This window comes from Panicum virgatum, chromosome 8N, assembly GCF_016808335.1.
Source record: "Panicum virgatum strain AP13 chromosome 8N, P.virgatum_v5, whole genome shotgun sequence".
In the NCBI taxonomy this organism is placed as follows: domain Eukaryota; kingdom Viridiplantae; phylum Streptophyta; class Magnoliopsida; order Poales; family Poaceae; genus Panicum; species Panicum virgatum.
This window is the reverse complement of record NC_053152.1, coordinates 2,183,246-2,205,764: the sequence shown is the minus strand read 5'-3', so window position 1 is coordinate 2,205,764 and position 22,519 is coordinate 2,183,246. Positions and strand designations below refer to the sequence as shown.

The 22,519-nt window shown below is 42.0% G+C and overlaps 2 protein-coding genes across 7 annotated transcripts; both read left to right on the top strand.

Annotated features, from left to right (window-relative positions):
• The first annotated feature begins 856 nt into the window (after positions 1-856).
• Positions 857-5,819, top strand: LOC120685667 (hippocampus abundant transcript-like protein 1). Of its 6 annotated transcripts, none has more exons than XM_039967716.1 (14): positions 863-1,262; positions 2,217-2,328; positions 2,503-2,615; positions 2,915-3,037; positions 3,132-3,322; positions 3,825-3,900; positions 4,011-4,097; positions 4,203-4,283; positions 4,383-4,415; positions 4,516-4,569; positions 4,755-4,796; positions 4,898-4,976; positions 5,085-5,155; positions 5,275-5,819. In XM_039967716.1, exons 1-14 carry the CDS (start codon positions 1,089-1,091, stop codon positions 5,389-5,391), a joined length of 1,353 nt encoding a protein of 450 aa, XP_039823650.1. In that variant the 5' UTR covers positions 863-1,088; the 3' UTR covers positions 5,392-5,819. The 6 variants fall into 6 exon arrangements, with proteins under 6 accessions (XP_039823653.1, XP_039823648.1, XP_039823649.1 ...); XM_039967718.1 differs by having other exon boundaries at positions 868-1,262; positions 3,147-3,322; XM_039967719.1 differs by lacking the exon at positions 4,898-4,976 and having other exon boundaries at positions 857-1,262; positions 5,084-5,155; positions 5,275-5,785.
• A 5,543-nt stretch (positions 5,820-11,362) lies between these two features.
• LOC120686575 lies at positions 11,363-19,057 on the top strand. Its single transcript, XM_039968789.1, has 12 exons — positions 11,363-11,626; positions 11,790-11,901; positions 11,993-12,139; positions 16,742-16,866; positions 16,945-17,031; positions 17,142-17,222; positions 17,329-17,361; positions 17,500-17,553; positions 18,010-18,051; positions 18,156-18,234; positions 18,352-18,422; positions 18,532-19,057. Exons 1-12 carry the CDS (start codon positions 11,432-11,434, stop codon positions 18,658-18,660), a joined length of 1,155 nt encoding a protein of 384 aa, XP_039824723.1. The 5' UTR covers positions 11,363-11,431; the 3' UTR covers positions 18,661-19,057.
• Positions 19,058-22,519: the final 3,462 nt, after the last annotated feature.

The following is a 22,519-nucleotide window of genomic DNA, read 5'->3' as shown; positions in this document are numbered from 1 at the left end:
CTAGCAACAAGCAATGAAGACGAGAGGTCAGAGATGAAAGGAATCGGTGCTGGTAACCTAAAAGGAGAAATAATGAATTAAATAAATTTAAGTTCCTAATCTATAGCTTAAGCTAATTATGTATAAAATATAAACTAGATTACACTATTTAGTTGTGCATCTACGGTTCAACTAGTATGAAACTCTCATCTTAAAATAAATTTTACAACTTATAGTCAATCATATCAAGATACTACCCTAAGAATATAAAGACACATAAGTTGCAATTATGAAATGCAGAAATGTAAAGTAGAGGATGAGAGAAAACAAACTCTTAACACAAGGATTTATCACGTAGTATCGGTAGCCACTAAGACACTCTTAGTCTATGTTATTGAAGCACTCAACAAGAGTATCGTTTTTCGACTATCAAATTTTTTAATAGCAATATTGACTTGCCACCAAGTCCTACTTTCCACTAAGGAGTTTTTCTACGAAAGATGCGAGTCTCCACCTCCCCTGCATGCATGGGCCGAAATAATTTGTTGGGCTGAATTGGAGCTGGATATATACACCAAATAATCTCCTTCGGTTGATGGAAACGGAATTTGTAGCATCGACTGATATATAGGACTTCGGAGGGCTCCCTCCAGCTCCGGCTCCGGCTCAGTCACTGTTCATCACTGTAGCGCGGAGCGGGAGGAGCCAGTGAAATCTGGCTTCAGCGGCTCCACCGGTTTCTCAGTTGACTGTAGCGTGCTACAGTGCCGCACAGTGCCGCGGCACTGTATCACGGAGCCGGAGCCGTCCGTCGGGAGCCCGCAAAGGGGCCCATAGCCATCCCGAGTTGGCACCGCCACCATTTGTGTGTTCCATGAGACCATGACCGAGCACGCCAGTTCGTTGCAGTATAAAAAATCTACGAGCAGCCCGTCATTTTCATGGCTTCGTCGTCCTCCACATTCTCCTTGCTGCCTGCCATTTATCCGTTGATATAAAAAGAAAGTACTGCCGAGTTGACAAAACGCCCGCTTTACAGGGGGAGAGGTCTCAGGACTGAGAGAGGGGGAGTGCAGGAGGAGTTGGGAGGATCTTTTGGGGGCCAAGGGATGGGCGCCGCGGCGGTGAGGCCGTTGCTGCACCTGCTGGTGGGGCTGGTGCTGTACGAGGTGGCGGAGGAGATGGTCGTGCCGGCGCTCGTCGACAAGGTCACCGACGCGCTCTGCCCCGACCACGGCAGGAAGTGCCCGGAGGCCATCTACCTCACCGGCATTCAGGCTTCGGTATGCACCCAAACCAATCCTTCGGTCTTCTTTGGCTTCTCTCTGCTCTCTGCCTGCGGAGATGGGAGCTAGAGAGAGCGGCAGCTCCAATCGGAGTGAGACGGCGATTTGGATTCCTTCGACGCCCCCCCCCCCCCCCCAAATCTTCTTCTTCCTCAATCCCCTCCCTCCCTAGCTATCAAGCATTCAAGCTCTCTGAAACTGAAAGACGAGCACACAAAAGCATTAAGGGCAGGGGGGAGAGGATGTTCGAGGGCCTCTGGCGCAGGAAGGGCCATCGGCATGGGTGTAGTTCGCTTGGTGTTGATGCTGCCCTGGAATCCACTACCCCACTGAGCTCCAGCACATGGCTCTGCTCGTAACACCGCACCTACCTTTGCAGCATTTTCCCCTTTGTTGTTGTTGGCTAGCGAAACGACGACCTTCGCAATTCGCATGTTACTACGTGGGAATAGCAGTTTTGGTAAAAGTCTATGAAATTTCAGGATCCGGTTCCTGCAAGTTTTTTTCTTTTTGATAATTAGTTCCTGCAAGGTTGGCGAAATTAATCCGGCAAGGGGCCCCACGTCCCGAGCAGAACGGAAAGCATTGCTTCTACTCTGTTTCTTCCATAAGCTGACCTTTCTGTCTTACAGAGCACTCTGTACCGTTTGTTGGGGCCAAACGTTCTTTGAGCCCTTCCACAAAATAAATTCAGTTCACAAATGAGTACTGAAAGTAGGATATATATAGGAACAGCCGAACCGGGCATTGCTTTGGTAGGTAGCTGTAGGTGCCTACTTGTCTGATTGTCCAAATGCCACCATACAGTTTCTTGTCTAACTTCTGGAAAACAGTGGTAATTATTTTGGCTATGTTAGTTATTCTCTCTGTTTTTTTTTTCAATGGAAACAATGTCTAGTAGGGAGAGGGAGTGAAAACATGTTGTTAATCATGTCATTTGCATGGGTGCAGGTAGGAGCAATTTTCAAGATAATAGGATTTCCTCTAATGGGCCAGCTAGCTGATGAATATGGTCGGAAGCCTATCCTCCTCCTAACTGCCTCTGCGTCCATAATCCCTTTTGGTAATTTTCTGCTGTCTGTGCTCTGATACTGATAATGCAGTAGCTCATTTTGTGTATACTCCATATCATTCATTCTAGATTATATGTTTACCAGTAAGGCTTCTCCTAGCTCTCTGTCTATTTGTTCATTTACCCCGTTTGCACTGGATACTGATTGTCTGTTTATTCATGCAGCCGTGCTTGCATGGAATGATTCGAGGACCGTTGTGTATGTCTACCTTATTCTGCGCACCTTTTCATTCTTGATTGGCCAAGGAACATTGTTCATCATTTCACTTGCATACACGGTTAGAATTATTGCAATTTTCTTATCGTTTTAGGAAAATGCTGCATATAATCTGTCCAACTCATCATCCTGCGGTACTCTTGAGTCAAACTCTACATATGCATGATTTTCTCCAAGGGAAACAACAATTTTGTGTTTCGAAATTATTATTGACATAGCAGTGTGGGTGGCTAGGTGGAACCTGAGTTATCCCGTGGTCCAATATCTATTTATTTGTTTTATTCTTTTTTTTATCCTAAGATGTAAATATGTTTTCTAAAATATGTCATCTACTTGCATGAGAACACAAATCTATCTTAGGCAGATGTGGTTGAACCGTCAAAGAGGGCGACTGCATTTGGCTTCATAACAGGAATTGCCTCTGCCTCTCATGCTTTGGGGGATGTTTTCACAAGGTTTCTACCCAAGAGTTGGATTTTCCAGGTATCTCACTAGTTACATTTTTCTATGTTCACCTGTGAAGTCAGCATTATTGTTTGTTACTTACTTTTGTAATCTTTAGTGATAAAAGTACTAGACCATGGTTTCACAGGTGTCTGTTATTCTGTTGATCTGTTCAGTCCTCTACATGAAAATATTTCTGGTTGAGACACTTCAAAGAGCTCCATCTTCACCTAGTCGGCATTCATCATTATCATCTTTGGTTATCAGGGTACCACAACAACGTTGGGAATCTATCAAAGAGAACATTAATATATTTAAAAACAGGTAAAGCTTATATATATAGTACAAACTTCTCCAGATCAACAAGCTAATCAGTAAAGGAATTCTTGAAAATTTATGTGACATACTAAAGAATTTTTTGTCCCTTCCTATTTATTGCAGAAAAATGTGGATCATACGTTTGCATTTTCTCTGCTAGGAACATAAATAGCATTGTTCTTTAGTTGAAACAATAAACTGAGAATGTATAAGTATAAGAAAAACTGAGAATTTATAAACTTACATAAAGATGGTATTTTACTAACGTAGTCTTTTTTTAGCAATAAACTGAGAATGTATAAAGTTCCATATGATTTCACATATATTTGCAAAGTTTGCCATCAGGATTTAAATTAAACTTTTCCTTCATTCTTGAAGGGATTAAAGGAAGAAAGGATAATTGCCTCATTGATTGAAGAGAGTTACAATGACTACTGACAAGTTTTAAAGTCAGCTACAACTGCTAATGCAAATTTTGACGAATTTTCTTATATTGTTGTGTTTATAGTGAATCACTTAGGCGAATAGCATGTGTTGACTTCTTCTATAAATTGGGCATGAGTGGCATTACTGATGTCCGACTGGTAATTGCTTCTATCACTGTTACTATATGATATGGTGTTCAAAATTACTTGGCTCGAGTTAAAGTCAGAGCCGAAGTTTGGTAATAGTTTGTATCCCTCTCTTTTCCTAGTATTACTTGAAGTCAGTATTTGGCTTTGACAAGAATCAATTCTCAGAAATTCTTATGGTGGTAGACATTGGTTCCATCTTTTCTCAGGTGCCACTCTGAAAATCTATAACCACTCAATTAAGATCCATGTTTTGCATGTGTTAGTTTAAAATTAGTTATTATGGTTTGTGACACTGATTTTTGAAATTGTAGATTTTGGTCCTTCCCCTTATTGGCCACGTTATTGGCGAAAAAGGAATCTTATGTGTTTCCATCCTTGCATCCATTGCTTATGTGAGTTACTGCACTGAGGTCTTTCTTTAATAAGTTTTCACTAATCTCAGCTACATTGTTACAAAATTAAGTATATTGATTTTTGAAATATATTTTCAGGCTTTTCTTTATGGTGTTGCATGGGCTTGGTGGGTATGTATTTATTAAGCACGTACTTACTTAAGTAATTGCAATTTTAAGCAAAAATGTGCACATAGATCATTGTTGAATTTTGCTTGTACCTATATTGCAGGTCCCTTATTTTAGCTCTTTATTTGGCATCATCTTTGTGATGGCCAGACCAGCTGTAAGCCAACCCTATATATCTGTCCTCTAGGCACTATGACATATTTTTTTTTCACAGTTTCTAATTACTATAAGGGAAGGCAGTTACTCGAAGTTTCCAGACACAAACTCAGCCATTATGTTTCTGCGCATTATAAAAATATTTGGTTAATGTAGTCTTACTTGCATTGCATTAAAAATATGCAGATCCATGCAATCATTTCTAGGGAAGTACTCTCAACGGAGCAGGTATACATACTCTCAATCCCAATTGTCCTGGTTATATCTGTGTATACCTGAACCTTTGTGTAGTCTTCTGCATTATCAATTTGTTTTTCCTTACTTTCCAGGGAAAGGCACAAGGTTTCATCGCGACTGTACAATCTATTGCTATAATGCTGGCACCTCTGTTTATGAACCCACTAACCTGTGAGCAAGTAGTTCTGACAATTTTCTATGTTGCCTGGGGGACTACTGGGCTCTGTACACTGTACTATTCTTATTTTGATCTCATTCTGTCCTTCACCTCTGTTTCAGCTTACTTCATTTCACAGGAGGCTCCCTTTAATTGCAAAGGTTTCAGTTTCATCGTGGCTAGTGTTGTCTTGGTTAGACCCTTTTACTATCTCAGTATGATACATACATCTACCATACCAATAAAGGATACTACTATATACAAACAGAACATAAAGTAAGGTATTTATTACAATGCTAAATATTTTTGCAGGTAGCCTCCTTATGTTTTGCTTGTACACTGCATCGAAAAAGCGCGGACAAATGCACAGAAGTTGCAGTTTCAGATGAGCCTAGTGAGGAAGCATTGCAAGCCCCTTTATTGGCTTAAAACGCCAGCTGGCGACCATCAATGAGGTGAGAGCCATCTCGAAGCGGCAGACGAATGGTTACCACAGTTCACAACGAGGTTTTGCTGAAAAGCTTAGTGGAGTGCATCAACAACCACCGTTGTTCACAAGCAGAGGAACACGGTCAGATATTCCAATTCACATTGTTTGTTGATCATCAATTATTATAACATGTTTAGTATTACTCCCTCCATTTTTAAATATATGGGTCTTATGCTGTTTAGGACAAGCTAAAATGATATAATTACCTTGTCCTAAACATCATATATTAAAAAATAGAGGGAGTGGTAAATGTTATAGGCCTTGAAGTTTGAAATCACAACCAATATATTATGAAGCCATACAACACAATTGGATGCGATGTATGCACGCAAACTCATACAACACAGGTGATAGCTAACATTGTTCAGAGTGTTGCCGTTAGCATGACCACTATGACCCTTAACAGAAGGGGTAACTATTTGCATTTCACACTGAGCCGAGCGTCAGTAGGCGAGCGTCAGTAGGTAAAATGATCATGTTCACCAATGAGTAACGGCTCGGAATACTCAAGAACAAAACAATCATCTCTCTGAGCCTTGCAATTACACCAGCTAACGGCAAAACTGCATACAAAAATCATGCCTGAAAGTCTTATTTACTTGTGATGCGTTTGTTTTGATTGCTGCAGTACCAAAAATGTGATGTTACCCTATACTGTGTGGGTTTTCTCTTCAGTACTTTACAGTGAGAAAACCGTATAGCATTGTTATCATGACTCAGAAATTAGGAGTAGGATATCTTCAGTAGGATTAGTAAAAAGTGCCAACCCTTGATTATATATTGCTAATTCCTTCTGCCTGGGCCAAAACAAGCAAAAGGTCATCCGCAGTGTTGCTTGCACGCAATAGCTTACACGACTGCATGAGAAGTGTCAGCACCCTTGTTTTTATGCCATGCCATGCCATTTTTTTGTATTATTTTATTGACGAGAACTACGGCGGATCCATTAGGGTCATCCTGAACATATATTAACCAAGAGGAAACGTTTACAGAAGGATTACATCAACAGAGGCATAGGGGGCAGGGAGAGGGGTGAAACCAGAAAAACAACAAAGACCAGGGTGCAAAAAGAGTTACATTAGAAAAAGAAAAGAGCTCCAATTCTCAATACAAATTTTACTCATAGCAGAAGTTGCTCTGCTAGCCCAAAGAGAAAGATGAGAGGAGCAGCGCCTCACAATGTCCGCATCCGATTCATCCACTTGCTGGAAGACTTTGGAGTTCCTGCATTTCCACAAACTCCATAAGAAGCAAGTGATTACAGTTGAGTGCGTTTTTTTGTTGGGGATTGCAAGAAGAGATGAGTAACATCCTCAGCAGAGCCACAAAAGTGGCAGCGCCTCGAATTTCTCTGTATTAAAAGCTGACACATCCTTGTCGTAGCTCACCCAGGCTCACCACCATTTCCTGTTGCTACTTGTTTTCTCATTGTTATAATTAAATTGCTCGGCAGTGGTCCATTGCTAAACGGCCTATTGAATACTCTCTCCATTTTATTTACATTTCGTATTACCTCTAAAAATACATTTCGTATTATAGTTTTTTCTAAGTCAAACTTGACTAATTTTGACCAAATCTACAGAAATATAGCAACAACTCTACAATCTAACATATGCACTATCAAGACATACTTCATGGGTGGATTCAATGAAACAAATTTGGTATCATAAATGTTTTTTTTTCAAAGTTTCCTAAATTTGATTTAGGACAAACCTAGGCCACCTTTGGGAGGACTCCGGCTCCTAAAAAAGAGTGGAGCCTGAGCTTGGTTTTGTGGCTCCACATGCTCCAACTTTTCGCAGGCAAAGCTAATGCAACACCTTCTCACAAGCTACAGGACGGAGCCGCTTCACCTCCAGAGCGTTTGGAAGGGAGCTGGAGCTGGAGCCTTACCAAACATGCCCCTAATACGACATGTAAATAAAAATAGACGGAGTAGCTAAGTACAAAATGTGTTATTGGGTTACAATATTCATTGGACTTGATTGTATTAACTATTAGAGCTCTTTTACAATGATAGTAAAGTACCAATGGGTACTTTCAGATATTTTTACTTTGAACATTTTTTCTAGTTGTTGATCTATGAAAAGTATTTATAAAAATTAAATTAAATTAATATTCGATCCCATTTTTTGGTACTTAGTCCCGCATATTGGAAGTACCCGGTACTTTATCCTATGTACTTCTAGGTATTTCCTACCTTCACCACCGCAGGATTTTATCAGATGGACGGTTTCTATTTTTTTCAATTATTGTAAAATTTCTCTAACTATTAAGAGCCACCATTATTATATTTTCACGATGGAGTGAGTTTGTTTCAAGACACAACCGATGGTTTCATTGCTGCTTACAAGCAATTCAGGCGTGCTAAATGCTACTACTAGCTAGGAAAAATTATGGTCGCTGTCAGCTCAAAGATGATGGAACAAGTGGCTCTCAGACGCAATGACGACGGTTAACCTACTCGATCAAATTATTCAACCGGGTGATGATAGAAGGAGGCGACGCTGCATGAACGAGTCAGGCTGGATTGCCTTTTCCACAGGAAGAGATCAACAGCTTCCCCGTCGCACGCGCGTGTCGTGTAGAGCCCATCAGCGGAGGCCGCTCGTCCCGTCCGCGGCAGGTGAGGCGCGCGCCGGCCACGCGCGCGCAGCCACCGCGCGTGCGCGGACACGCGCCGCCCCGCTCCCGGCACACGCTGGCTGGTCACAAGTTGCTGCGGTCTGTGGACGCCGAGCTCGATCGCCAGGTCCCAAAATGTTTCTGTTTGGTTCGGGGATCAGGAAACGAACTCAGATCATGTCCTGCGCCATTGTTTTTGTTTGCCGGGGGATCGAGCTAGGCTGCTCCGATCCATGCGGATACATAAGAATTTCTGAGAAAAGATGGACACAAAAGAATGACCATTTTTAGGGGCAGATGAGGTTTTAAGGGCGGATCAACCCCTCATCTGCCCCTACAAATAATTTTTAAATTTATTTTAAAATTCCATTTAATTTTTAAAAATAGCAAAATAAATCATAAAAAGTAAAATTTGTACCATAAATCTATTGTGATCTATTGAACCAGAAAAATATTAAAAGTATATTTTGCTGTACATAGTGATTATAAGTGTGGAAATCACAAAATAAGTCTTGTTGTATGAGAGGGTAGAGTGAGTCATATTTTTGTTAAATTCTGCATGTCATAATAGGCAATATGGAATTTTTAAATTGTTTTGCTATTTTAATGAATTAAATGATTTTTCAAACTAAATTGGAAAATTATTTGTAGGGGCGGGTGGGGGCGTCACCCGCCTCTAAAATGATTATTAGGAGCGCGTGATGCCATAAAAGAATACCATATCCTATGGAGTCATAAGTGATTGTGTGGTGCGGTGGTAAGGAAGGAGTGCATGAGGCATGAGGTAGGCGGTTCAAATCCCAGGTGATGCAAGTGTAGGGCTTGTGGTGGTGGCTGGGAGCCTAGAATATCGGGTCATACCTTGACTCGCCTCTAAAAATCATTTTTAGAGTCGGGTGCGTTACCCGCCCCTAAAAATAGCAATTTTAGCAGTCAAAACTAGAGGAGGTGGGTGCGAAGTCTGCTCCTAAAAAGAGGTTTTTTACCCGCCCTACAAATGGTTTTTTTGTAGTAGTGCTCACCAACGGCGACCCGCACCGTCACCAGCGCCGCCGCCGGACCCCCTTCGCCTCTCAGCCCTCCGATCTAGATCCGGCGGTCTAGATCCAATCTTGACCCAAGTCAACATAGTCAATCATATGCCTTTTTGCAGAAGAGCCCCTCAGTTTTCTAGAAATCAACCTGCAGTCCTATCTAGTGCAAAAGTATTTACAAAATAGTCCTCCTTTTATTTTAACCCCTGTCTTTTTATAAATTAAACCCGCCATCCAGGACCTCTGGTTTTAGGTTCTAGCCCCTGGAAATTAGGTTTAATTACATTTTAAGGTCTCGATTTCTTCACTCACATCCCCTACTCTTTCAAATCATTTACAAATAGGTCCCTAGAATCATGTTTTAGCCATAACTTTCTCTCTTTAACTTGGTTTTCATCGATTCTTGCGCTCACACGATCTTTGGAGCATGTACAATAGCTTTATAATCTCGTTTTGTACTATTTACATTGTTTGGTATGCTGTTTATTAATTGTTGAACTTGCTTGCTTGTATGTAACTATGTGATACGATAGATGGTGCGCCGTTCGAGGATCAGCAAGAGCGAGGATTTGAAGTCGCTAAGTAGCGACAACACTTTGAAGAAGGCAAGTGGCCCCTTAATCATACTTGTTGTCCCAAATAATTTATCAAATATTCACATTTACTTTATGTTCATGTGTCTTGAATATGATGGATCCCAATTAAGGATGTGCACAATTTATTTATTCCTTCCTTGATCAAACCTGGGTTATTTAATTTATGTTGGGTAGCATTGTTAGTTGATTTTACTTTTGGGCTATGGTTGGTTAAAGATGCAATACATGTATACTTGTTTTACTTCATGTTCATACCGGTTAATGTTGTTAAACAAGATCATCTTGCTTTAATAGGAACATGGAGAACCACCCAGGATAACAGTACAACCACAATATCATATGGCTCTGATCTTAGCTAATTAATTAGAAACCTTAGCTTATGATGATCTTATCGAAAGGGCAAGAGAGGTTGCATCGTCGGGGTATAGCTCGGTCCTCTTGAGGTTTTTGATATGCTCCTAGTTAAGGCGTCACCCTCACTAGGAAGTGTTATGACCGCTTTGACTTGAAATCTCAGCGGATTGTTATAGGTTAGGGAATCTTTGTAAAGGTCTCGTAGTGTACCCATGCGACCATGCCTAAGGAAGTGTGGTTAATGTGCCTGATCAGCACTACATGACGGGTAACACAAATTATGGGTAAAGTGTACAACCTCTGCAGAGTCAAAACTAATATCTCAGCCGTGCTTAGGGTCATGAGCGGCTTGAACCCTCACATGATAATTGAATTTGAAGATGATCTAAATTTTTGTTCTTTATTTATGGTGTTATTGTTATTTATTTCAGTTACTTATTTGTGGGATTAATGGTATAAACTTACACTTAGTTAATGCTTGCTAATAAAACTTGACCAACTAAAAGTGCTTATCAAAGTCAAATCCCGTCAGCTATTCCTTGAATTGGTCTTGCATGTCATATATTTCCATCCTACTTGTTGAGTACCAGCCAGTGTACTCATACTTTCTTTATTAAGAAAAATGTTGCTCAGACCAAAATAAATGTCTGGAGTTTTCTAAAGATTTCAAGGATCTCTGGACATATGTCTTCCAGTCAACTACTTGTGAAGTTGAAGTTCCGCCGTTACCCTAAGACATTTATTTATTCACGTAAGATTAAAACTGTTGGTCATGTAATAAAGTTCTTGATACACCTTTTTGTTATGACATTGTAATAATAGTTTACTTTTATCATCTATCATATGTATGGAACTTGATCCTGGCATACATATGAGATACATTCGTTTCTTTCTTAAACCAGGTGTGACATCACCTTTGTTGTCAGCCACAATATTCCTATTATCAAAGTGCCAATAGAGACCAACTAAAGGAAGGCAGCCACAATATTGACTAAACGTGACAACGTGGCAATAAAAAGTGCCAGCGCGGCAGCACTCTTTTCCTTTCTGGTATGTCATTTCTCTAAAGAAATACTGATAACTTTTTTTTTATAGCTGACCTGACCTCACCTTCTCCGGCTTGGTGGTATTTCTTTTTGTCCTTTTGAACAAGTGAAGGGGCTAGCTGCTCGAGATACACATATATATATATATATATGTACACACACATATATATACATATGTACACACACACACACACACACACACACACATATATATATATATATATATATATATATATATATATATATATGTACGAAGTGCACGCAATTGGTCCATGCCAAACACCCTGTAACTGGCAACCAAGAACCGAGCTGAGTCCAGTCGGAATGGGAGTCTTAGAAGCCAATGCGATGAGCGTCATGATGAGGCCGGTGCTGCACCTGATAGTCGGGCTGGTGCTCTACGGGGTCGCCGAGGAGATGACCGTGCCAGCGCTCGTCGACAAGGTCACTGCCGCTCTCTGCCACGCCGACGAAGGTTCATGCCCGGAGGCCATCTACCTCACCGGCATCCAATCTTCGGTATTCTGCCATTCTCAGCTATGCATGATCTGTCTCCTGCAGTAGCTGATTAAAGATACCCTCCTCATGGTGTCTCTGCACTCCGTTTGAAGTTCTGCTAGGACAATCACAGAGTTCAGGATTCAGGTGCTTGCATGTTTTCCCATCAACTTCTTGACTGCAGGTAGGAGGGATTTTCAGGGCGATAGGACTCACTCTGATGGGCCAGCTGGCTGATGAATATGGTCGGAAGCCTCTCCTCCTTCTAACTGCCTCCACTTCCATCATCCCTTTTGGTAACATGGACCATCTCGTCTGATCAGCTAATAGGAAAATAGTAGACTACAAGTCAATGGGCATACTAATTGTTGTTGCTCATGCTTGCAGCTGTGCTTGCATGGAGCAATTCAAGGACTGCTGTGTATTTCTACCTTGTTCTGCGTACCCTGTCATTCATGATTGGCCAAGGAACCATATTCTGCATCTGCATTGCATACACGGTGAGAACAATAATTCCAGTTCATTATGTTTGTACATAAACTACGCGTAGCATTCATTGAATTATAATGCTCCTATATATGGAGTTGTACTATGCTTTTATATTTCCATCAAGTTTTGCAGCAAATTTTACCTTTCTACTGTTGCCCGTAAGTGTATCTTTCATCACAAACATAGGCCTAGTTATTTAATGCTTCCTTATGTTGTAATATAGGTAAGACATAGTACCCCCTAACTTACCATCCTCTTTTGACCTAAGTCAGTAGGGGAAGGCCCCTATCTATTTTTTATGTAAGTTTTATTTAAACTAAGCCCGTTTTTTATTCACCCTAGTGAGATGTGGAACCTAGGCCTGTTGGAGGCTACTTAGGTGATCTAACCACTAGAAGAGGCCCTTTCACTATCTTACCATGTTCTTGTTTGGAAATATTATGTTATAGGATTTCTCGGTACATCTTTGGTGTCTTGGTCCTCTCGCAAGCAGGTTAGCGTAGCGCTTTCTTCTACAGAAGCTGAGTATGTTGCCGCTGCTAGCTGCTGCTCCCAGATACTTTGGATGAAACAAACCTTGCAGAATTATGGTTTGAGTTTCGGTAGGGTTCCCATCTTTGTAGACAACATGTCAGTCATTAGCATTGCAAAGAACCCTGTCCTACACTCCAGAACCAAGCACATAGATATCAGATTCCATTTCCTGTGAGATAATCATGAGAGAGGACACATAGACCTGATCCATGTCCCTTCAGAGAGGCAAACCGCAGATATTCTCACCAAACCGCTAGAGCAGGACACTTTTGCTCGCTTGCGAGGGGAGCTCGGGGTTTGTTACCCCTTTTGATCGCTGACTTTTCTTTGGTTAGCTTTGTAGGGTTTATTTGCTTCTCTTAGTTTTCTAGGTTTGGTAGTTGCATTGTGCATATGCATTGTACATGTTTGCATTTTGCATTGCCTCACTTGCACTAGCATTCTTGTATACATTGCTATGATCTTCTAGTGCCTGCTAGTGTGAGTTGATAAATTTGATCATGTATAGCTTGCTCCACTGTGTATACGACATCATCTGAGTTAAGCTATTTTGATTTGAAAATCTGAAAACATGATCACCCTGTCTTGGCTACTAGCATGTTAGGGCGTGTTGATATGCTTTGCTATCCTATTCATGCTAGTGTAGCTTTTCGTTCAGCAATTCTTACTTGAAATGATCTAAATTTAATAAAATTGCTTGAACTGTTCTTGAAATGGGTTGAAAAGATCCAGGTGGGATTGCTTGTCGCACTGATCGAGCTTTCGGGACGGCTCACTTTGCACTTGTGAGAACCCGGGCAAGGCTATGCATGACTGAAACGAGTGCTTTAAGCTTCTGATTATCTTTTGGTATAGGCTTGGCCTCATTGCTAAGTGAAGTATGACAAGCTTTCAACCCCTGGCATTAAGATTTGCTTGATATAAATTTGATTGAAAATTGAATGTTTGCAACTTGTTTTTGGCTGAGTTTGGATCACCTGTATGAGTATGATTAGCACTGCTTTCCATTCCCTACTTGTTAGTGCTAGATCATGGGTGATGCTTTTATTTCTCCTAAACTGAACTTGCCTAGCTCTAGACTGATTTGATATACCCTGTTGAGCTAGATGCAGGTCTTGTTTATGGATGCACACGTGCTTGTGACTAGATGTTACTCATATCATTGTATCCCTGAATGCTTTCACTTACACCTCTTGCATTGCATTCATTGCATAGCATCTGTTCAGGGGGAGTTTCAGCTTCAGGGGGAGCTTTAGGTCTTTTTAGACTTGATGTGTGCATGTGCCAACAAGGGGGAGAATTTTGGGAGAAGTGATTGAACAAGGGGGAGACTTGTTTGATTTCCTGCTTTGGGAGTTTCTTCTTTGTTTGGCTCCTGTTTTTTTCTTCACTTTGAGCATGACTGCGTCGAGCGTTACCTCTGTCTTTGAGGAGTCATGTTTTGCCTTTTGATCGATTGCGTCGAGCCGTTGCCCTTGTCTTAGGGAATCGATCTGTGCTTGAGTAAGTGACTATTCTTGACTTTCTGAGCTTTTTGTCACTTGCTTGAGTTCTTCTCTTTCTTGCTTCTATTTTATCACTTCTCTGGTTTCAGGTGGTGTGTTGACAATACACTCATCAAGGGGGAGATTGAGGAATGTTGAGTACTCTATCTTGCCTGTGATGAGTGAATTGTCAACCGTGCGGTGTGATCGTGCGCTTGGTCTTTGGATTGCAGGTACACGGGCGTCGAGTGTCGACGGAGAGCTGCCGTGGAGGAGCTCAGGCCGGGCGGCAGCTGTGGCGTCCACTCCTGGATCGAGGGCGCAAGCGGCGACGGAAGGTGGGTTTCTTGGTTTGCGCCACAAAACTAAGCAGGCGGACGACGGTTGAAGACGCCAAGTCGTGGAGGCACGGGTGTCGGTCTCGGGACTGACGGAGGCGACGGGCGTCGACGGCGTCTAGGGCCTCGCTGCGGGCGAGGAGGTGACGGGCGTCGGGCGGCGTCTAGGGCCACGGCGTGGAGGCGGGAATCTTCCCGCGCGAGGAGTTTTGGCGGTTTTCTCAAAACCGGCCACCTACCCGGGTTTCGCGGACCCCCCAAAACCGCGAACCGGATCTTCATCAACATGGCGGCATCGCGGAGAAGACTTCGTTTCGAAGAAAGAACCTGAGCCGTCAGATGAGATCGTGTACAGGGGGATGCTGCAGACCAACCGGTCTGACCGGTCCCTGGCACCGGTCTGACCGGTCTAACCAACCGGTCTGACCGGTCCATGGAACTGGTCTGACCGGTCTCGGTGCGTATATATACCCCCACCAGCCCGTGGCTGGTTGAGTCCTTTGAGTCTTTTCAAATCCTTTTCGTTTTTCCTTTCCCCTTCCTCTACTCTAGGTTAGGGCCAAGGACTCCAACACAAAAGAGGGTTAGGGTTTAGCTAATCTCTCAAATTTAGTGGGTAGGATGACGGGCGGATGGCTCTAGCTTTGTATAGGTGAATTTTTCTCTGAAATTTATGAATGAAATCTTGTTGAGATCATCTATGTGTGCTGAGTATTCGTCCTCCCCTTCCTCTCTTGCGTTTTGGGTTTGAATTCACCTCTTTTGGTGTGTTTTGTGTTTGGAGGAGAAAACCCCATGGATTCGTGGTTTGCTGGACTCGTTGTGATGATTCCTATCCATCTAGCCTAGTGCTAAACCCTCTGGAATCACGAGTTCACCCGAATTGGATTTGGTGAGTTCTTGAGAAAACCCCAATCCTCTTTGATCTTCCTCTAAATTCTCTCGATCTATTAATCTTTTGAGAAAGATCTTTTGGGGATATGTTCACGGGATAGATGTGAAGCTATCCTCCAAGTTTTGTTGGATTTGGACTTCGTTTGCTCGAGATTTGCCATTTGGAGCTTTGGTTGCGGGCTGTCTGGGAGCGACTGGTCTGACCGGTCTGTGGAACCGGTCTGACCGGTCTGGGATGTCTGCTCCAGCCCGACCGGTCTGACCGGTCCCAGTGGGCGGTCTGACCGGTCCCCTCTGCTGTGTTCTGCGATTCGCATTGAGTTGGCTCTTTTGCTTCCGCGAAGTTCTCTAGGGTGTGCTGCTGTGAGATAGCTAGTCCATAGCTATTCTCATACCTTAGGTTGAGGGTTTGTGGTGATTTTCGGGAAATTGGCCGACGGATCGATTTCGAGAGAAATTTTGATCGCCTCCCATTCACCCCCCCTCTGGTTGCCGGTTTCGGTCCCTCAGAAATAAACCATTCTTATGTGGAGGTTATTGAATAATCTTACTAGTAATTAAAGTGAAGAAATGCCCTAGCTTGAAGTTCATTCCATATTTTTGGCTTTTCTGTATATTAATAGCCCTGCAAAAGGAGAAATTAAAGGGAATGCCCTTTAAAACATGGATCCTATTCCATGTTTCTGTTGTGAAGTATTAGTGGATTGCCCACCTCTTCCCAAAAGCTTCATCTGGTTGGTGCATGAAACCTAACATGGTATTAGTGCCAGAGGTCTCGAGTTCGAGTCTTGGTAGAGGCATCTTTTAAGTCCTCCGCTCCCTTCTTTATTTCCACATTTGCGCCTTGTTCCGGCTGCATGTGAGTGGGAGTGTTGTGAAGTATTAGTGGATTGCCCATCTCTTCCCAAAAGGTTAAGCTTTTGGGTTCATCTGGTTGGTGCATGAAACCTAACAGTTTTCTGGTCACTATAACATACAAGAGGGGTATTATTTAATTCATATGTGTGCATCTAGCAAGCCAAGTATCTTCCCAAAAGATGATTTGGGTCCCACTTTTCAATCTATGGCAAAACTAAAAAGTTGAATCGCCCAGTGTCTACTACACTCCAGCAATAATTTCGTCTCTTGGTTTTTTTCCTACAAAGTTGTTGCCACCGAATCATCGTTTAAAAGCTTGAAACTAATTCACTTAACAGAAGTTTATTTTGTACATCAAGGTCTTGAATCGCTAATCCACCTTGACCGTTTGGTCTGCATAATGTTTTCCATTTAACGAGTTTGTACTTCTTATGATCATCACTTTGCTAGGAAAAATAATCTAAATTTTTAAAATTTCTCTAGAGATCTAAAAAGAAGAATGTATAAATGGATAGACTATTCAACACTGACTTCATGAGAACCACTAATGCCATGTTTTGTTACTTTCATTTCTTTCTGTGTTTATAGTGAAACACTTAGGCAGATCTCATATGTTGCTTTCTTCAACAAATTGGGCATGATTGCCATTAGCGACGTCCTAATGGTATTTTTTCTCACTTATTGGATTTTATGATACAGTTTTAAAAACTATATGGCACCTAAGTTACCTTTTCTTTTTCAGTATTATCTAAAGTCAGTATTTGGCTTTCATAAGAATCAGTTCTCAGAAATTCTAATGGTGGTAGGCGTTGGTTCGATCTTTTCTCAGGTATTCCTTCAAGCCTTTATTTTTTTATCAATTTAAGTGGAATAAATATGTCACGTGGCATATTGTCTAGTTAATTAATTGGACTTTGTGGTAATGTTTTCAAACTGCAGATTTTGGTCCTCCCCTTTCTTAGCCACATAATTGGTGAAAAAGGCATCTTATGTATTTCAATACTCGCCTCCATTGCTTATGTAAGTAGTAAGTTATTTAACTGGAATTTTTACTCTGCTTTTACTAATATATTTGATACACTAATTTAATGTCATTCTCTACTGATTTCTGCCAAAACAATTCCAGGCCTTGCTTTATGGTGTTGCATGGGCTTCATGGGTATGTGTGCAATGAAATAAATTTACCTTATGTCATCAACTTATTTGCTACTCAAAGGAAAAGTACTGCATATTGTTGGGCTTACTACTAGGTGCAGTTGCAGAAGTTTGTTTTATTTACCCTCCATTTATCCTGCAGGTTCCATATTTTAGCTCTTCACTAGGCGTCATCTATGTTCTAGCCAAACCCGCAGTAAGCCCACCCTACATATATTATTCATCTATTTTTTTAGATTAAGGGAGAATCCCGGCCTTGAACATTCACAGGTGAATGTCTACAACCACAAAGGAATACATCCGACCACAAAATCAGAAGACTACATGAGTACTTAGACTCCAAACCTCTAACGGAGTAACACAAAAGACAAGAAAGAAAGATATAAAAAAGAAAACAAAAGACTAAGCTTTGAACTTCTTCTACGACCTTCCTACAACCTTGCTTTGGTCCTCATGTAGAAACAAGAATCTCACATCAACTGTCTTCTTAGAAACTCTCGATGCATTACGCCTTCAAGTTTTCGTGGTTAAAAGTTTATTCTAAGGAAGGAAGTGCCTGAAATGTTTTCAGAAATCAATTTCATATTTTATCTTTTAGCACATTTTGGTGAAATTCATAAATTTTCTTACATGAAAATATGCAATTCTGCAGATATATGCAATCATTTCTGGGGAAGTACTCTCGACTGATCAGGTACATATACAAACCCGATCTCCCCTGGATTTATCTGCAAATTCAAACCAGAAAAGTTTATCCTAATAATCTATTTCATTGTCTCATTGTTTCTAACTTCGCAGGGAAAAGCGCAAGGATTTATTGCAACCATGGAATCTGTAGCTATATTGCTGGCACCTCTATTCATGAGTCCACTAACCTGTAAGCAGTCGCTTTTCGTGTATTACTTTGAAAAAATCTATATTTTTTTTTTGCAACAAGCACATTTCATTTGTATTTTTCTCGCATCATTTTCTCCACCTCTCTTTTTTCCCCCAGCTTACTTCATTTCAGAGGAAGCTCCCTTCGATTGCCCAGGTTTCAGTTTTATTGTGGCAGGTTTTTTCTTGGTTAGTCCTTCTGTTCCTCTAAGGGTGATAGAAAATGTTAATAATGGATACCTTTCGTAACTAGAATCTAACACCGAGAGATTTCCTCAAATGCTAAATATTTTTACAGGCAATCTCCTTTTGCCTTGCTTGGACACTTAATCCTGAAAGCAAGGACGACAAATGCAGAAAACTTCTTGTTTCTGATGAAGAAGCAATACAAGCACCGCTACTGGTTCATCATCATCCCAAACCATGAGCCCATGAAATAGAAAAAAAATACTACCAGCTTTAACATAGTGTTAGTATAACACTTTTTGTGTACATACACCGGAAGTCAAATATTGGTCCATTAATCCTGAGTTCCTGTTCAGAAAATTAGCTCCACACCAGTACGGACAAGCGAAGCGCATGTTGGTGGTAGCGTTGGGGTTGAAAATAGTCAGAATAAATCATGTTCCGTTCCGCCCCGATTTCTACATTTTATCTGCTCATTTTTGGATTTCCGAACAAATACGGAATTGATATGAAATACGGGATGTCAAATTCGAGAACGGGACGGAAATGGTTTGGCTTGTATCCCGATTGTTTCCGTATTTCCCGTATTTTATCGGGATATCCTATTTTTGCTAATTCGGTATATATCGTTTTTACTACTGTGTGTGTGGCTATTGCTATGAGTTTGTTAAATCTTCCATCTGAGTGTGGGCTTGTGAGTTGCGACTATGTACAACACTACTATGCCGGTGGCTGTGAACTTGTTTTTGAGGTTGTGAATGATTATCATGGTTTACAATTATTTGTGTTATTATCATTTGTCATGTACTCATGTCGGGTTCGTGGATGATTGGGTATGGTACGGGTCGGTGTGTTTCCGTTTTGACTTTTTGTAGACCGTTCGTTTTTTACACATATCAGTTCGAATTGGTTCGTTTTCGATATCCCGTAAGTCCGTATTCGTTTTTGTGTTCAACTATTCTGTTTTCGATATCATTTTCGTATTAAAATGTAAAAGTGAAAACGGTAACAGGTTATCTCGACGACCCCGACCGTTTTCAACCCTACGTGGTGGTATGTAAATTCGTGTTTGTAGCGGTTATAGTTGTGAAATATATAGGTAACTGATGTGGAAGTTATGTATTGTGTTTGGTATATCTATCAACAAACATGCATATATGGTGTTGTTCCGCGTGTCTTCCACTCTTAGAAAACAAAAACTCTTCACATAAGCCTCCAGGCCCCGCGTCGTCTCCTCTACGGGCGACTCGGGCAGCGCCCGACCTCTGGCCTCCCCTCCACCTCGCCGCCACCGGAGCAGGGCACCAGAAGCCCGTGGCCCTACGAGGAAAGTGGCGGTGGTGCTTCTTCCGTCAGCCTAGGGTGTTCCCGCGCCTGCCTTCACTGTGCTGGTCCCGAGCTTGGAGGCGTCTGTCCGGGATGCAGACCCGGCGACCTGAGGATCAGATCCGATGCCACCCCAAGCCAGATCTATGTGGGGCCGCATCGGCCGTGGGTGTGGCGCTACAGGATTGGCCGCCGCGATCGGTGCACGACGCCGCCGTCCATGCATATGCAAAGTGGCCGGTGTTGCCACCACCACCTGTGCTTCGCACCGGTCAATGTCAACTGCAACCACAACCTCCAGCGAGCCGTCGACGAGCTATACAGCCACAACCACCAGCCAACGGGTGCCAATTGTAGCTGCATCCCCGTTATCCAGGCCGTCGCCGCTGGTGCCACCACCGCTGGTGCCACGGGCGACAAGCAGCGCGTGGGCACCGATGCCGCCAGCGGTAGGCCCTTCAGTCTTGGGCACAACACTCGCAGCATGCCAGCAGCGATGGATCTTGGTCTAAAGAGGTGGCGGTCAAAGCAGCTGTGCGGCTGCCGCGTGCAGCTGGTACGTCGATGCCTCTCTTTGTAGACCCGTGTGTTGGCTGAATCAGCCATGGATCTACGCTCCCCCTCCATTCCCGCCGCTCCTCGTGGATCTGCAACCTTACTTTCTTCAGGTGGAAAGCAAGATCCAGTTCTGCCCGATCGAGCAATGTTGGCGTCTTGACATCAAGTCCTCGTTGGGGGCATTGTCTCAGAGATCGACATCTGCTTATTGTGGTTGTGCTATTCGCAGTAAAGTCACATTTTCATCCTTGTGCTAGGATACGGTGTTGGCATCCGTGGTTATACCACAATTTGCCCTTGTTCTACGGTGTGTTGTACGATACCTAGTTTAGCTATGTAGGTTATCAGGATTTTAGCTCGGTTTTATAAAATTAACCGAGCAAGGATTTTGTCTCATTTTCCCTCAATATAAGACATTTTAATATGTGGTTTGCCACACCTTTTAGAGACAATTTAGGCGGGGATGCTCTCCCCTCCGGTGACCATTCAAAAAAAAGACAAATATGCATATATTTGGCACTTCAAATAAATTTTGGCATTTGGTGAAGTAATTCCATCAGTATGTCATCTCTTTCACTTTATATATCTAGTTCTGTGATAGTCCTATAGCATATGGAGAATCCAGCGAGCATTTTCAAGGGATTCGCAATGCAAAGTTCTTAAATCGTGCTAGACAAACAGTTTCCAATTCAAAGTTGAGGCAGATCCGCCCAATTTATTCTGATTTAAGAGCCCGATCATTTTCTGCAGTGTTAATCCAGTCATCGTTCTTAAAACGGAACTAATCCGGTAATCCGTCGGGCTTCACCCAAACTTTCCACCTTACAACCGTAACATTGACGGGCATACGGGATCACTTTGCATAAAGCTTCAGCTTCAGATATTACACACAGATGATGAAAATAGATCATAAAAAGGAGATTTATTACACAATAAGCATAACCTTAATGCAAGCCAGAACTGCAGAGTTTTCAATGGTAACCATACAATCATAGGGTTCGAAGTCATGAGGCCTTATATTACATTGAGTTTTTATAAAACAACCAGAGGTCTATGGACTTGTCATATCCTCTGGGTCATGGGGCCTTACTCCTGAAGCTTCTCTGGCGGCATTGCTAAACACACACAACACAAACACTGAGTACAAAGATACTCAGGAAGACTAACCCGATTACAGAAGTATAAACATAGAATTCAAGGGCATGCAAGGCTTTTCAGAGTGGACCGGCTTTATAGGTATAATAAAACATTCAGACTCACCACATACTAATTTTCATTCAAGCAGATTTAGTTATTATTTAGACACAAAGGTAAATTTTAGTTGTCACAATCGTCCAGGTACCTCTAGGTTCAATAAGCCATAAATTTTATCAAGTTCGCGTCGTAATTACTTTATGATGTTTAAGCGAGATCAAGCAGTATTCATAACCAAGAAGTACGGTGATTCGAATCGATTGTACACTCTGCAGGGGATCCCTGAACACACACCAAGTACATATTCCTAGCAAACCATATGCGACAAACTTTGGTGAGGAAGACACTAAACCTTGAATCAAGCCTACCAATACCTGGGTTCACACCCTCGTGCAGGACCCCCTGTCGGGCTTGATCACAACACAGGTTTCAGGCTACGACCTCACCACCAATTCTACTTCCAGTGGGGTATAAATTGATTCAACAATTTAGATCAACCAAGTTACTGGGCTTACCGGTCCCATTCAGCCGGCATGCGAATCAATACGTTCAATACTTGATCAAGGTTAAACATGCCATAGATCCTTATTTATTTCTTTGGAAGTAAGGTCAGAATCTCTTCTGTTCTGCACTCAACGACCACCATGCATATGTGTATTTCCTTGATTGAATGGAGTGCACCTTTTACTAGTATTTTGCCTATTATTGACTTTAAAGTATAACACTTTTAGACAACTTTGTTCAATCTAAATTAGTTGAAAAGGTGGCATAGATGTCCTTAAGAAAGTTAAACTTGCATAAGATGGGTATTCAATCAACTCCTAGACTTAGACATTCAAATGTTGTACATAAATATGAATGTCAGTTATTTGAAATTAGTAGGTAGATGCTATGGTGCTTGCCTTGATCAATTTTGGAAGGTGTGACCTCGACGGACGGCTCTGGCTCGTGCTCAACTACGATCACTTCTTCTTCCCTGGCAGGACCTTCCGGCGGCAGCTCGATGTATTTGATGTTGGCGT